The 14,059-nt window shown below is 38.6% G+C and overlaps 1 protein-coding gene across 3 annotated transcripts in view; it reads right to left on the bottom strand.

Moving 5' to 3' along the window:
• PPP1R9A (protein phosphatase 1, regulatory subunit 9A) overlaps positions 1–14,059 on the bottom strand; it is a 140,401-nt gene that overhangs the window by 24,597 nt on the left and 101,745 nt on the right. For all 3 annotated transcript variants that reach the window (XM_010287264.1, XM_010287265.1, XM_010287266.1), the window contains exons 6-7: positions 6,933–7,088; positions 1,350–1,403 (exon numbers count right to left, since the gene is read on the bottom strand). In XM_010287264.1, the coding sequence (XP_010285566.1) occupies positions 1,350–1,403; positions 6,933–7,088 (210 nt within the window). The remainder of the gene's footprint in view (positions 1–1,349; positions 1,404–6,932; positions 7,089–14,059) is intronic.

Genomic DNA, 14,059 nt, shown 5'->3' with positions numbered 1-14,059 from the left:
GGTGCTGGATAAGGACTGGGTTGTTCAGCAGCTTGTATATTTTAGCTCCCAGGATTTATGGAAAACAAAAAATGCCTTAAGATTCTTGTTTACTTATCAAGGCTGTTTAATTTGCTCTAGGCGGTTCTGCTAGCACCAAGGATGATGCACACAAAACCAAAACAACTTGTTTGCAGTTTTATTAGTAATATGTCTAAACTAGCCACATTTTCTTTGGCTCTATGCAAACCACAAGGTAAAGAAGTCCAACACAAAAAGGCACATTAACCCTAATCTTGCAAATGCAATTGCACAGATGAATGTCTACGCTCACGCATTATTGCCGTGAAGTCAACAGGGCTCGGCACAATCCCAAGGGATTGACCGTGCAGCTCCGATTGCTAGACTGGAACTGGAAAGCAGAGGAAGAAAAGATTTCTGACTTTCTGAACTGAAACAGTAAAACAGGAATTGTCCTTACAGAAAATAGTTGCATTCTGAATTTGTTTTTAACAATAATTTATGCAGATTTGATAAACACTATGCAAAATACATGGTGAGTGCAAACAGTTGCTAGAAGGAAATAATAATCTAAAATCTTTTGCTGAAGTACAATTTTCTCTTTGCCTTCTTTTTATTTCCTTTACAATGTACTCAAACTCAAAGAGAAGGATGTCATTACAAAAACCTAATATTACTCAACAACTGAATTATCAGTTGACTTCCCATAAAGGTTATCCTAGTACAAAAAAAAAAATTTCTTTTTATTACTATAGCAAATTCAATCTAACAAATAGCAACCAATTGTGAGAAAATGTTTTCTGTTAAACCGGTAACCTTTTTCCTGAAGAACTGCAGCAATATGAAACAGCTCTTTTTCTTCAGTATACAAAAAAGTAATTTTTATCAAATACCTTTAAATAAATGATTTTTTTTACAAAAAAAAGTCAAAAAAACAGGAACTAACATAAGCAGGACACTTTAACATCACTGGTAAATAAAAAGCCTACTAACTTAGACTTGAATATTCAATCAAAATATAATTTAAAACACATTTTATAAAAAAGAAAATGCATTACAATTGTAAAACTAGAAATCTGCCATTTAGTCATTATGATACCCCTTAAAATGTATGTTTAATTGAAGCTACACAAGTTGGCAATTTCTCTTAATAGCAGCACTTAAGATTTTACTTGAAACTTTGAATAGAGAATATACACCAAGACAAGATTTAGCTGAGCCACTGTGCTTCTTAAGCAGCCTTTAATAAGGCCATTGACTTCTCCACCCACATAAAGATACAAGTCTTCAGATCTGATTTTGCATGAGAGGAAAAAAACAGCACGTATTAACCGCATATTGATTCTTACCTTCGTCTTCAGCTTCTGAATTTCAGCTTCTGTAACTGCGTGTTTGATTTGCAACTAAAATTGAAAATATAAAATAAACAAGTGAAGTCACAGAGAGTATTCCAGTATTTTTAAAGCCTCTGCTGCAAGTTGAATACCTTATTACATAGCAGAAGGCCTTGAAGAGTGCTGCAGTGCAGTAGATTGTAAATTAAAATGTCTAGCTTGCAAAATGACTCAGTCTGTGCAACCTAATTAAAGATAGGATGCCGTCTAACCACTCATAATTTCAAATCAGAACATCCAATCTGTTTAGCAAAGCCAAATGTCTTATGCTTAAAAAAAAATAGATGTTACCCTGCTGGGCTTTGCTCTCCTCTGATGTGAACGTGAAATACGTCCCAGTGCTGCCAGGAAGTCCCACCGCATTGATTAAAGCAGGCACGTTACAAAAAAGCAAATATGGAAATGAGTGATTTAAAAACTCAAGACGTCAGGAAAACCTCGAGGGAAGATTCCACATGTCTATTTTGTGCAAGAAAAAAGGTAAACTGATGCTGTCTTTCTCCATCATTAGCTGGAGTTATTCTGCTCCAGGTAGCTAATCCCAAGTGAAAGCAGTTACATGGGGAAACTGTAAAAACAGGAAATCGCATTCAAGCACACAAGATGTTTGCAAGTAGATTATCAGCCCAGGCAGCGTGCTGAAGGCTGTAGTTGCATTACCAAGCACTGTGCCACAGTAACAGTGGAGCTGTACAGCGAAAGGGTCAGCGCTGAGGGCCTGGCATCCACTTTCGGGGTGGATTTCTTTTGGACTAACCTACATTAGTCCGATTCTGTGGAGTGAATACTCATTAGCTCTTTGAGTGCATTGGGCAACGTCCTGAAACATCTTTAGTTTTACCCCAAAGGTCTCCTATTCGCAGGCTCCAAGAACACTCTGAAGTACGAATCGAATCACAGCTTCAACAGCATAAACCAATGCAAATGGAAATGATCAGGCACGTGCACCCAATACCGGCCCGCATGCAAATCCCTGCTGCTTTATTATTTAGAGCAGGCAGCATAGACAAACTTCTGACAGGCCCCAAACCCTGACATCCAAAGCACTGTTTAATCTGAACGAGTGACTTGTGTGTGTTGGGTTGAGGGCAAGGGCAAAACCTGAATTACAGCCTCGGCTGGCACTGCAGTGGAGACAAAGCCTTTGTCCATTATTTATGAACACCAGGGATGGTTACGGAAAAACATGTTTTACATGGGGGTTAATTCTCTTACAAGACTAACAGAAGCCTTTGGGAATACTTTATGTTGAGCTAGTGGAGTACATGAGGGAACTGTACTGAAACAGAAATTATCATCTCTGGTGAAGCAATGGCTACATTCTTGAAGACCAGACTGTTAGTAAAAAATGTACAAATAATTCAAAACAGAAGTTCTTCTTGGAGGTGAGGAGTAATTTTCAAAATAACAGAAGCCATCACAGAGCTGACTGGTAGAACTATCTTTGAGAAAGGCCAAGGTACTTTTGAAATTTCCTTCTCATGGGACCTCTTGAACACGCTTCTTGTGGCAGCATAGGAAATGCACGCTCTCGGATGCAGTTTGGTTTGCAAGTCAGCCTGAAGTGATCCAGTGAATAAACCTCTTCCCTTTTGGTGGGGAGTTACTGAGTTTATGCTGGAAGGAATAAACTAGGCACTGATGCAACCAGTCCCACTTGAGGAACAGTTCAGGAATCTTCTTTCCACCACCCATTTCTTGGTCACTGTCTCCAGAGGAGACTAAAAGCACTTCTCATCCCCAGGACCATCTTAGACTCACTTCTTGACTTTGCACTGAAAAGTGTAATGAATCTTCAAGTGCTCAGTGAAAACAGAAGATTTCATTTCAAATGAAACCAGTCACTGACTGTAACAGCCTGCAGAAACGTAAAATATGGAGGCACACCAGGCACTCCAGCAGCTGGAAGATGCGTGGGGCCAAACTAAACCTGCCCCAAGCACACAGCTAACCCGTGGATCACACGCAGTTCCCGAGGAAGTGCCACATGAGAGCAGGGCTACTGGTCTGGGACGGAGAGACACCAATGCAGGTGGGAACAGGGCACTCGGCAGCTCTGGAGCTGGTGTTAACAGCAACAAGTGGCCAGTGGTGCTAGCCCACCCAGTAGACCAGGGAGCCGAGAAGGATATATACCTTTTTGAATTATACATAGTAGCTAAAACTACAGAGATACTTCAATTAGCATTTGCAAGAGGTTACTTGCAATTTTTGAGCTCACTCAATCCAACCTCTGACCTGCAATTTTCAGAAGCTGAGAACTGTTTTTTCTCATCATTCTATTTCTGTTAGTAGTGAAAAGTTACAAAAGAACCATCTCAAAATGTTATGGTGTTTATAAAGCACCCAGGCCTTTCCTTAGTTCTGCTACCTCATTGTTTTGGAGCGAGATAAAATCAGGGGAAGGATGGATGAGCTAGACTTTGCCCTTTGCAGAGTTAATAATGAAATCAAAAAGCCAAGACTCAAAGCCTTAGGCTACCTGCTTACAGTCCATTCCCATCTCTTCTAAAACCCCACAAACCCATAAGCAGCACTTGAACAGCTTATTACATACAAATAAACTCCAAATTGTTGCATAAATGACAATCTGCTCAGGTACAGATGGTTTTAACAGTTATTTTTATACTCTGTTATTAAGTTAAAAACCTGAATACTGAGCACCCAGTCAGATCATTGAATCAGTACATGGTACAGCAGATCCCACTGAGGCAGAAGAAAAAAAGACACTTTCCTGCCTAACAGACAAATGTGTAGCTGAACATCTACTTTTTTCTTGTTTTAAAAAACTGATTATGCTTGCAGAATAGATAAGAAATCCTATCACATTTATAGGTTAGACTGAACAACAGGCAAGGTCAACTGTTTGGCAAGCAAATCTGGACTCCATAGTTAAAAAATTTTTAAGCAGGTTTACTAATAGGGGAGCAGAAATACCATATTCCATGTCCCATATAATGCCAGACAAATTCTTGGCAGATACTACTTTATATTTTTATGTTTTTTAAGTCAATATAAAACTGTGAAAGCTTTATTTTAACAAAGACATTTTGAGTAATTTTTGGCAGATTTCCTTTTCAAAGCTGGTTTGAAAAGCTGATTAATTTTCTTCAAAACAATAAAACTTTTTATAAAAAGTAAGATATGGAGAGAAAATGGCTTGAATTCATCTAAGACTGCAAAATGTAGGGGATGAAAAGCTAGCAAAATGTTAAAATATCCAGAGTACACTGGGAAAGAAAGTACCCAATGGAATCTAATAATCTTCATGCCAATTTTTATATAATCATTATATAATTTTTGCATATAATAATAACAACCCATTTTTCATATATGTCATTAAGTTGTGACATAAAATACCTAATTCTTACATAAGATGTCCCTTCTCCCTACAGATATTGTCTCTCTTCAACCATCACTGATAAAATAAAGCTTCTAGCTTTCTCTCAAAGCAGTTAAGTCCCATTTTTCCTGTTTTACGGCCAGGAAAACAAGACATGAAGAAGTACAGTAGGAATGCCCATCTCTCTCCTGACTTTCATTCCAAAAGCAAGGTATTTCAAGTAAGAGTGCTCTCAAAGTATGTGAACACATTCTTCATTGCAAAGACTGAATTCAACTAATTAGGTCAAGCTATTATGCTTAAAGATTATGTCCAACCCGCTTGTTTAATACTTTCATTAATCTCTGGAGTAAGAACAAGAAAGAACAGTTACTCTTTAAATACAATTCCAGAAAACACTGTGTGGGCTTGTGCAGCGTGATCATGAACAAGTCCTCTAGTGTTGCAAGAATTCAGGGCAAATACCAAGAAAAATACATGTACTCATTGTAGCAGCCACCAAAATGCAGCTGTGTACAGTTAAATGCAATCGGTGAAACAAAAGTGGCATGCTCGTAACAGTAGTAATGGCGTGGGTTAGCGAAAAAGAGTCCACTCTTATGCAGGAGCATTTAATGTTTTCTTCTCAGGCTCTCACCTGCACTTAAACCAGAGGATCCCAAAGTTCCTTCATCTGATTCTCCTCTACACCAGCGTTTTAAGGTCATTACATCAGACAGGTGTGCAATTAGCTTCAAGTCAGCTAGGACATGCTCAAGTAGTGCACGCTGATGGAAACTGTATTCAAGCATACTTTTACAGGTAATTTATTCAAAGGTGCATGTCTTGCCTATCATTGCATCTGTGGTTTGCACAGCCTTGGTACACTGGCACAATCAGAACGGTAGCATCTTCCCATCGCTTAGAGAAAGTATCACTTTCTATGTATGATGCAAAGTATTAGAAAATGAAGTAAACTGTTCTGCTAATTTGCATAAGAGCCTGGAACTTGAAATGTGGCCTGACAAAATTATCATTTAAGTAAAGTAAATACTTTCAGAAAACAATGCTGAATAACAGTAGGCATCCAAAGGCTGAAACGAGTATCAGCAGAAAAGGGAAAGACTGCTAGCTCATTGACTGATTACTTTCCATACGTTACTCTCACTAGACGGTAGTATCAAAATGTACTTAGAGAAGATAAAATATCTGGTTTGAGTGGAGGCAAGGGGAAGAGGAAAGTACAGCGGAAGAAGGCTAAAAAGGGAGCCTCTGTATTTTAAAACCCCCTTCTGGGCCCAGGTGCTGCTGCTCAAATCTCCTGTGAGGTTCTGGCCACTTTGACCCTTTCCATCTTCCTGTATTTAAAAAAGAAAAATGTTCTTTATTGTCATCACTCAGCCCATTAGTGTGGGCTTAGATAAATCCAATTGTTTCATGTCTTTATTTACATCAGAATTCAGGAAAGCTCAGAAATAAACTACATCAAATGCACAGCCTAAAATACAAAAGAAATGTTTCTCAGTACTTTGGTATGTTAAGTTATATGAATTCAACGACTGCAATGAATGCCACTGATTCAAGCCCCAGTTAGTACCAGTAGATGCTATGCAAACTCTGTAAGCACAGAGTTTGGTAAAACACCAGCTTGAAATATGCCTTCTTCCCCAGTACGGCATCTTTCTAAGCACATGGCCAAACATAGGACACTGCTGTACACTGATGAGTCGCTTCGTAATGGTATAGGATGAGCTCCACCTGTCCCTCTTCACTGAAATTTAGCATTTGCTGTTTGGTTTTCCCGATCACTTTCGACTGGAATCTTACCAAAAAGAAAGAAGACCCCCCCCCCAAAAAAAAAGAGAAAAAAGGAAAGGCAGAAATCTGCTAGTAATGAATTAACTTGCACTGTGTCTTCCTGGTCAAAAAATGCAAACTAAGTGCTGAATCAGAATAACTTCTGTGCTGAAAACTTAAATTATAATATAACCTCTTTCAATGCAACACTCACCGGAAAGCTGATGCTAGAACAACTCCGAATAACAGTTCCACTTCTTTTAAGTAGAACTTTTTGAGTCATTCAAAAGTACCAAGTATACAAATAGCTAGAAATCAACTCTAGTTTTCAAGAGAAAAAACAAGCACTGAGCAATGAGATAACTAGCAATCTAATTCCAGCGACATATTTCAGGAATATTTTCTGATCTCTAACTTACCTCTTTGAATTTGTGAGCAAGCTTGCTAGTGTCTACATCACTGGGGGAGAACATGTCATCATTTTCAGGGAGATCGAACACTTCAATAGCCATGTCACCTCCTGGAAGGACAGGTCCCATGTCTTCATCTTCTTCATCTGTAGCATATTCCCCTGTCTTAATTTTATAGCATTTAAGAAATTCCAGTTATCCTCTTATTAGGCAGAGACTGTTCAGAGAGTAATTAAACTACTGTGCAAGCACAGCATACTGCATACAAAAAAGTTTCATCTTTTTGTTTAGCTATAATCCCACTACTTACAAATTCCATCAGACAAAATACAACTCCACAGTAGTATTTCAGAACGTCCAGAGAGAGGAGAAAACAGTGTCTTAAGCAGTAAGAATTCAGTGCTTAAGCATTACTGGCTCTATACTTCAATGGTTTTCACCCTTTCCCAAGTGTGGCCTCTTTTCCATAGGAAGACCTCTCCAAATTTATCTCAGGTTTCACGAGGAATCTTTTCCAAATAGAAGTAAAAGCAGAACAGGAATGACAGGATCCTGGTTAGTCTTTTGTAAGCCATCTGGAGGAAGTAATTCTCCAGTGATATTCCATGTTGAATTTGAAAATCCACTGGTTTGTTCTTTATAAACAAATTAACGATATAAAAGTCACACCCACACAGGAAGAGAACAGCAGGAAAAAGAAACCAAGTGTCAGAGACAAGTTCACAGGCTGAAGTCAAGAGTTTACTGAATTTTCACTCTGAATAAGGAATTGCTTCTAGCAAGTTTTGAACAGAAAATGTGGGTGTTTCTTGGGCTGGTAAACCATGACATGTGAACAATTTCTGACAAAACACAATTTAAAAAAATCCTAAGCTACAATCAGTATCTCAAGATTAAACAAAATAAAACAATACCATAGAAAAAAAAAAAAGCTTGCAATATTAAACCCCATGTTGCCTAGACAATCTTTTGCACATACACCTGTGCTCATCTCTCCCCATGCCTGAGGTGGCTGGGTACCACTTTCTTTCAGTGGGGCTCCCTCTGGAAGCTGGAGTACATTGCCTACGGATCACGAATAGCCTGCTGGCTATTCAAATGACTATGCAAATACATTATAAAGCAAACACATCCCTCAGGGCCACATCTGGATTTATAAGGTTTGGGACCCAATAAATACATGGAAAAGGAAGGGCAGGGGAAGAGGTGCAGTCCTCATGTTTATACAGAAAAAACACCAAAATTTTGACAGAACTACTCAAGTTTTTGTTCATGAGCTTTCAGTTCCTGAAATGAAGGCACACCGTATTATTATCAGACGTATACTCACAGTAGTGCTTGGTGTCACTTTTTGTGAAAAGAACTTTTCAAAACAACAGGTAAGAACTAAGATGTCTGAACAACAGTTCAAATCTCAACTTCCTACCTTAATTTAGTTTCCCAGCTATTGTTTAAGCTTATGTAAATCTCTCTCAATTAAAAAGCAGTGTATGGAAGCACATTAGGTGTAGGTGCGCCAAGTACACACAGACAGAAAAGATATATGTGTCCAACAACAGGGCGATATACTTGCAATAAAACATCACCATTTCTTGGATAAACAGCACACAGAATCATGGAATGGTTTGGGATGGAAGAGATCTTTAAAGATCATGAAAAATCTATATTCTCCTTTTTTTAACACCCCTGAAGTTTTAAAAAACAAAGCAAGCCAAAACACACAGAAAGCACAGAATGATTTGGTAAAATCTTCTGTTGTTAAAAGAACTATCCAAAATAAGGTAAGTCACCAACATGCATGACCCATCCATGCTTTAAATGTCACTGTTAACGCAAGACACTTCTTAGGAGAGCTTCCTCTGTCTCTATAAATAGTTATATATTCTTCAATGAAACAAACAGTAACCAATTATTTGACATACTTTATATGTACTAAGGATCTCAGTACTCTTCAACAATAAAAGTTATCAGCTGTTTTTACTTCTTTTTTCCTTATTTAAAACAGAAGCAAAGAACACACAATCCATCCCACTGGAGTTTTCAGGCATGCTAGCATTACAGCTAAACAAAACAACACCTGACATTAAATTTATCATTCTGTATGTCTAGATCTCACACACACACACACACACACAAAATCTTCTGTTACACTACACTTGCAGTAACTTCTGTTTCTATTTAATTCCCCACAGCTACGTACGGTTATTGTCTAAAAAGAGAATCAGGCTGCTAACTCTCCTGGCTTTTTCCAGGAGAATGTAACACCACCTTCACACACCATCAGGGCAGCGAGAAGCAGAACAACTAACTCTAAAATCCCAGCAAGATTTCAATAAAATGAATTATTGTGGGGACAAAACACTAACACAATCCATGTACTGTCAATTTTGCAGTCATTATCCCTGAAAAATCTATAAGGTGATACTCAGCTATCATTTCTACATGAAGAAAAAGTATCTTGGCAGGTCCTTCAGCAGTGGCAAGGAAATCTCTGAAGCATTAAAGAGGGGGCAGGAATAGGATCGTTATCTAGCAAACTCATGCCCAGTGTACATAAAAAAGCCTGACCTGGCTCAGCTACATGTGCATTTTAAAGGAGTATCTTAATTTAATGCAAAATCCTAATTATTTTTACCAATTTTAATATTGTTACCAATAAAGTAACAGAACAGATGAGTGCGTCGGGTTGACCCTGGCTGGAAACCAGGTGCCCACCCAAGCCATTCTATCACTCCCTCCTCAGCTGGACATACAACAAAATACTTGTGGGTCAAGATAAGGACGCGGAGATCACTCAGCAAAACAGACATGACTTGGGGAAATTAGTTTAATTTATTGCCAATCGAAATCAGAGTGGGATAATGAGAAAATAAAAAATAAATCTTAAAACACCTCCCCCCCACCCCTCCTTTTTTCCTGGGTGCAGGGGGATGGGAAATGGGGGTTGTGGTCAGCTCATCACATGTTTCTGCCTAATTATATTTACGAATTTTGGTATAAAACAGGTGAGTTTAGTTAAAACTGATTCCTCCAAAGAATTAGCTAAAAAGAAGTACCTCATACAAAAAGAAAAATGAATACATATGAAGGACTAAGTTATACTGGGGAAAAATTCAAGGGAAGGCAATATTCTCCTGGCCTCAACAGCCAGTGTTTGAAGAGGGATGTCAGGCAGCTTAAGATGAACACAGAGAAAAATCTTGATTCAACAAACCGTATACAATGAGTGTCAATGGGCACAGTAATTTTGCTTCAATTAATGTAAAAAGTAGGCATCAAAGCATTGCAGTTTGCTCAGGTAAACAAGACAGTAGGATGACACAAATACATTACAGAACACAGAAATAAATGGGAGTTTTGCTTTTGTCTTCAAAAGGAAGGGATACGATCTTAACAATCACATGAAACATAAATTACAGGTTCAAAAGAATCTATGTGTGCTTTAAGGAAATATATGTTATAAACTACATGCAACATACTCTCCCTGAAAAGGAAAATCTCTGCTGACTTGTGTTTCACATGAAACTACTAGAAGGTTGCTCAGACCCTGCGCCACTAAGCTAGAATGGGAAGGTCAGTGTTTTACAAGAAACAGTAAGGTACAGACAAAAGTAATTTTACTTCAAAATAACAAAACCTTTTAACTTAACAGTTGTTACTGTAGCTGCCTGAGGTTCCTTGCAATACATTTTCTTAGCCAACAACAACAATAATGTTTTTTTACTCAATGGTCAATGAAAACTTAACATGCTCTTGAAGGAAAATCTCAGACTCTTCAGTCTGTATTGGTGAGCAAAACCCATCCACGCAAAAGATCTATTTCTCATTTCAGTAGCACCTAGGGCTTAAGCTTATCCCATCCACAGCACTACCGTCTGATGTTTAGCCACGCAATTTTGCTATATGCTATCACTGCTAGTAGCATGAAATTATCTTTATAAATATGAAATAAAATTTCCCACTTTAAAAGGGAAAATGTGTTATTCACATTGTTTAACTGCCTTGTAAATTCTTGAAATGGGCCTAAGACTCCCAAGGAGAAAGAAGGAGCAGTAGCATCAGCCAGGATAATGCAGACAGATCTTCCCCAAATCACCGTAAGCAAGGCTGCATCAAGCTAAATCTTTTGTTTGTGCTGAAATGCTCCCACAATCAGGGAACACCATTTGAAGAACTATAAAAATACATCAAGCCCACCTCTTTATTTGATTTTTTGGATGGTTTATACTTAGTTCTTTCAAAAGAGCACAGAAAAATATGGTATAGTATCAATCATTGCTTTTACAGAAGTGCTTCATATTAATGATGTTGGAAAAACCACACTCTCTGAAAGATCTTGTTTAACAAATGTGTTCTTTGGGTGTTAGACTTCAAGTGCATCCTAACATTTTTGGTTTTGTGTGTGTCAAGATTTTCTTCAATGGTTCTAATGTTGCTTTGCTCTTAGAATGTCCTGATAAATGAGAATTAAAAATTAAAAAATATTCAAATTACTATTAGTGATATTAAAATACATTAAAACATCACTTGCATAAAACCACTTGTCTGTGGCCACAGAGTGAATACACTTCTGCCATGTTATTAATTTCACATCCTGCATCACCATATGTAGCCTTCAGGGGAACAGGTCACCTGCTTTATGTGACTTTTGCATTCGCTGTAGAACATGAAGAAGATAATACCCTGTTCAAATCAAAATTCCAAGAAATGGCAGAATTTGACTAAAATGTGCACAGAACACTGTGTTAATACAGGGAAGTCAAAAGGTTTCAGTCAAGGATACAGACTCAGGTTGTACTTAACACACTAAGTAGGAAATACAAAGACAGTGCCTACATCAAAGCCTTTGCATTTTGTTTTCTGACAGGATACAACAAATTAAAAGGATGTTGGATTTTAGGAAGCTAGACTAACTGGTGATGAGTAAACCCTGCTGCAGGCTATCTAGAGGCAGCACCTGAAACAACAACTCTCCCAGCTTTATTGTAGTTAGCACAGGCTCACTGGGAAATGCCAACACTGCCTATCCTAAGTAGTACTTGAGAAATAACTGATACTACTGGCTCTGCTTGGCTCGTGGGAGCGTAACAACAAATTGTGAGCTGCTGCACATTTATCCTGCTTGTCTTTGCATGGACTCCATTGTGGGCATCCTTTTTCTTTCAGTGTTTGTCAGTTCTGCACAAGGTTCTTGTGTTTCCATGCAAAGACTTAAATGAAGGAGCATCTGAAAGTGTCCTGCAACCCTGTGATGACCTGCAGCCCATGATAGCAGCAGATTCTGAAGTGCAGGGATGCAGGGCATTTATACAGTAAATGATGTTTTGTTCAGGATTACTTATATAGTAAATGATGTATCTTTTGGAAACACTATGTGTGTTATTGTGCATCCTCCCCAACAAGTAACTGTCATGTAACATCCCTGCAAGCTGGAATGAGAAGTTACGGCAGGCTAACAAGTGTCTCTCTAATTTAGTATCTGACTCAAGTCCGGTGGCTGAAAATCTGGCAGAAAACAAAATTGCTTCAATAATTCTGCTATTTGAAAGAAGTTGGATCCTTTGAAAATAGCTAGATGCTGTTTGGGCTATGATGAAGACTGTCCTAAGTTTGAAAACAGAGGAAATCCAGCCAGCTGGTGGCACAGCAAGATAAAACACCAGCACTTGCACATGCCTGGCACACGCTCTCTTCCTGTGATTTGACCAGCTCTACCAAACACAGTCATGTGCAGTGACTCCAGGACTCAAACACAGGTCACCGATTTCCTGCTCCGGAAACCTGGTATGTTACTGCTGTCTTTGTGGTGAAGTCTCTGAGGCTCAGATTTTGACAGCCTCGATGGAGGGTTGAATAAAGACAATTTTCTTTTTTATTTATGCAGCATTGTAGCTGGAGATCCATGTTACCATACTTTAAGAACTGTGTGAAAATGACTAGGAGAGTTTGATAGCTCTGAGACCGAGCAACTCCTGTATAATTCTGTGTCACCTCGGCACAAAACTCCTCACACTGGCAATCCAAATATTCCTGAACCTCATGTAGCCAGAACCACTAATCGCTTTGAGGAAATGGACTTGAAAGGGTAAGGTTTTTTGTACATTTGTGGGTATTTATTCACACAGTGTAAACTGAGATTTTCTTGCCGGAAAGATGCCCTGCTTACCAGAGCCAAAGAATGCAGGGCTGGCAGTGATGTCTGGCATATAGCATAAAAACCCCAGCCATATTTGCCCTCACAGAGAAAGGTGAGCTCAAAGTAGTAATGCTCATATTTGATGGTAAATGGAGCAGAAGTACTTGTGGTGACCAAAAATGTCTTTGAACTGTGTCTAATGTGTATTAGATCACAGCTTCCATCGTGTCAACTGCCTGGGAATGGTACAAGGTATGTGAGTTTACTTGGATGCCATAGTCAGGTGACAAAAAAAAAAAAAAAAAAAAAAATCAGGATTACTGCAGGTTCCCAGTAAAATCTACTTCTGGTAAGTCTGTTAATTAAGAAAGTGAACATGCCTCATTGCATACTTTAGTAACTACACCCCAGCCGTCTATTCAGGGAATAAGGTTTACCACCCACCTCCCAAATATATATATGGCATCAAGTAAGAAATGGGTATGATCTTCAATGATCCCAGCGTAGTTTTTGAGAACTGAAGTACTGCATTTGTTCTGAAGCCTAATTCCTTCTTCTTCCAAAAGAGATTTTTGATGACACTCTGGATCTCCCCTGGTAGCTGTCTTTTCCCTTCTTCTTCCTTCTTTCCTCACATACTGCATCAAAGTCCCCTTTGAACTACAAATGCTAATGGCCAAAAAGCACGTCATGGTCACAGAGGTGGTCATCATCCTCCATGTAGTGCTACAATAAGAGAAGATGACTTTATTCCTGTTAATTACTTGCCCCATCTTATTTCCTCTCTACCATCCAAAGGCGCTACCAATAGAAAACACTTTTTGCATTTGGTATTTTTTGTGTTAAAAATTTATGCAGTGAACAGGACTTAAGAGTTTGTAACCACTGAATTGCAAGGACAGGAAGATCCATCACAAAAAGTATCTAATACCTACTCATCCCTGTCCTCTTTCACTACTGTGCTGAGGAACACCTGCATGGTCTGTACCAAAGTGTCACT

This window comes from Phaethon lepturus, unplaced genomic scaffold (genome assembly GCF_000687285.1).
Source record: "Phaethon lepturus isolate BGI_N335 unplaced genomic scaffold, ASM68728v1 scaffold10245, whole genome shotgun sequence".
Lineage (NCBI taxonomy): Eukaryota > Metazoa > Chordata > Aves > Phaethontiformes > Phaethontidae > Phaethon > Phaethon lepturus.
Note: the sequence above shows the minus strand (reverse complement) of the source record. Positions and strands in the feature narration are given on the sequence as shown.